Source organism: Morone saxatilis, unplaced genomic scaffold (genome assembly GCF_004916995.1).
Source record: "Morone saxatilis isolate NCDOM2014 unplaced genomic scaffold, NCSU_SB_2.0 Contig12, whole genome shotgun sequence".
NCBI lineage: Eukaryota > Metazoa > Chordata > Actinopteri > Moronidae > Morone > Morone saxatilis.
The window spans coordinates 1,443,543-1,445,346 of record NW_023339674.1 but is presented as its reverse complement, the minus strand read 5'-3'; the positions used below and the strand labels follow the sequence as shown (position 1 = coordinate 1,445,346).

Sequence of the window (1,804 nt, the reverse complement as noted above, 5' to 3'; positions counted from 1 at the left end):
AACAAAAAAGTTTTAAGCCCTTTTTTCTACATTGGATGTAAATTGGGCTGGGACACTTGTTATGAAGAGAGGTTCTGTTGCATTCACAGTTGTATGTGCAGAACTCCATCCACATTATATTTTTGTATAGTATATCAGGGCCTTAATTACTACCAGGTAAAGAAAATCAAACTACCACTACAGATCATCAGAGCAAAGCATTCATCATAGATCCAATTAGATCATACTTCAAATGTCTACAAAGCCAAGGTTACAATAATTTAATAATCCCAACAAAAAAGTGAAGCATACCTATGAGGCAGTTTGGTCAGTCTCAATCTGGTGAACAAACAGCAACAAAAATAAAACAACAAAAGTGTCAAACAAATGTTTGTAAAAGATGAAATTACACAAAATAAAAACATACACAGCTAGAGCTACAGGATCGGTAGTTTACCCTGAAGTCTGTCTGAGTTATCATTATGTCATGTCTCATGTGCCTGTGTTGCACTCTTAACTGTATTATATTTGCACTTGCACACTTGGTGAATGTGCCACATCTGCAACAGAAAACAAAAACAAAAACGTCTCAGAAAGTAGATAACAAATGTTTCTAAAAGATTAAAGACATTAAAAAATATATAAAAACATACACATACAGCTAGTACTACATGATTTACCATTTATTATTGCAATCTGTTTTATCATTTGCTCATGGGTTTTTATGGCTAGTATGGTTACTGGCCACCACACCTTGTCACTCTGTAGAGACAAAAGCAAAAACCTCTCAGAAAGTAAATAACAAATGTTTCTAAATTATGAAATTCTATTAAAATACAAATATATTAAAATACACATACAGCTAGATTGATGCCTGCAATTTGACTTAATTTCCTTTATCATTCACTTGTGTGTTTTTATGAGGTGTTTAAAATTCCACAGTGAGTCAGTGGCTGCCGCACCTAGTTTTCACTCCGTACAGTTCACATGTCAGTGCTGTATTACACTTGTTTAATTTACTCTCCTAGTTTTCATACTGGATATCATAAGCAAGAGGTCCATTAATGGCAAAACCAAGGTAGAAAGACACCTTTTCTGTACTGTAACCACTTCTTATACCGGCAATGAGAGCTGGACGCACAGGGATTTTCATTTTTCCATAATTGGCAAACACCTCTCCTTGCTCAATGGTTCCACTGACTCGATGTAGGCGGTTGATAATTGCTTTGTCTTTAAATATGTCTCCATTCCGCCAAAGTTGTGCCAAGGTGTTGCGGTGCATCTTTTTAAAATTCTCATCAAGTTGTGGTTTGGAAACAAGCCTCTTGAGTCCTTCTGCTTTCCCCAAGTAGAGGTGGGCAACGGTGCTCCTGTTTCTGAACAATAAAGTCAGGCGCTTGTGAGAGGAGTTTCGGATTGCTCTCACATATGCCCCAATTTCTGTGTTTTTCTGAGTAGGACTTGGCCAGAATAACAGCAGAGCCAGATAGTATGGATCTGGGAAGTGATAGCTAAGTCCAATATCTTGCAGAGTTGTCAGAAGTAGAGCAGAAAGGTCACTGTTACTCTTCACATGTTTAGATTTGGGTTTCAGAAGATAAAGAACTATGTTTGACAAAATGTAATTTACTGTTTCCTTTGTCTTTTGTTTTTTGTTGATAAATTGTTGTTGTTGTTGCAAGAATGCATAGCACTCTGTGATCTTCTCAATGTCTTCAGCAGGTTTGTCCAAATGCTGAAGAATCCCTGTGAACGTATCTGCTTGTTTCTCTTCAAGGAACAGTCTTCGTTCTTCAATATCAATTTTCAAATTGAGATTAGGATT

General features: G+C 36.6%; 1 protein-coding gene across 1 annotated transcript in view; it reads right to left on the bottom strand.

The window, feature by feature from the left end:
* The window catches only part of LOC118322414 (sterile alpha motif domain-containing protein 9-like), a gene marked incomplete at its 3' end in the record, with an annotated part of 8,020 nt that continues 6,216 nt past the window's right edge, over positions 1 to 1,804 (bottom strand). The window contains 1 exon segment of the mRNA XM_035654085.1: positions 1 to 1,804. Within this exon segment, the coding sequence (XP_035509978.1) occupies positions 1,004 to 1,804 (801 nt within the window).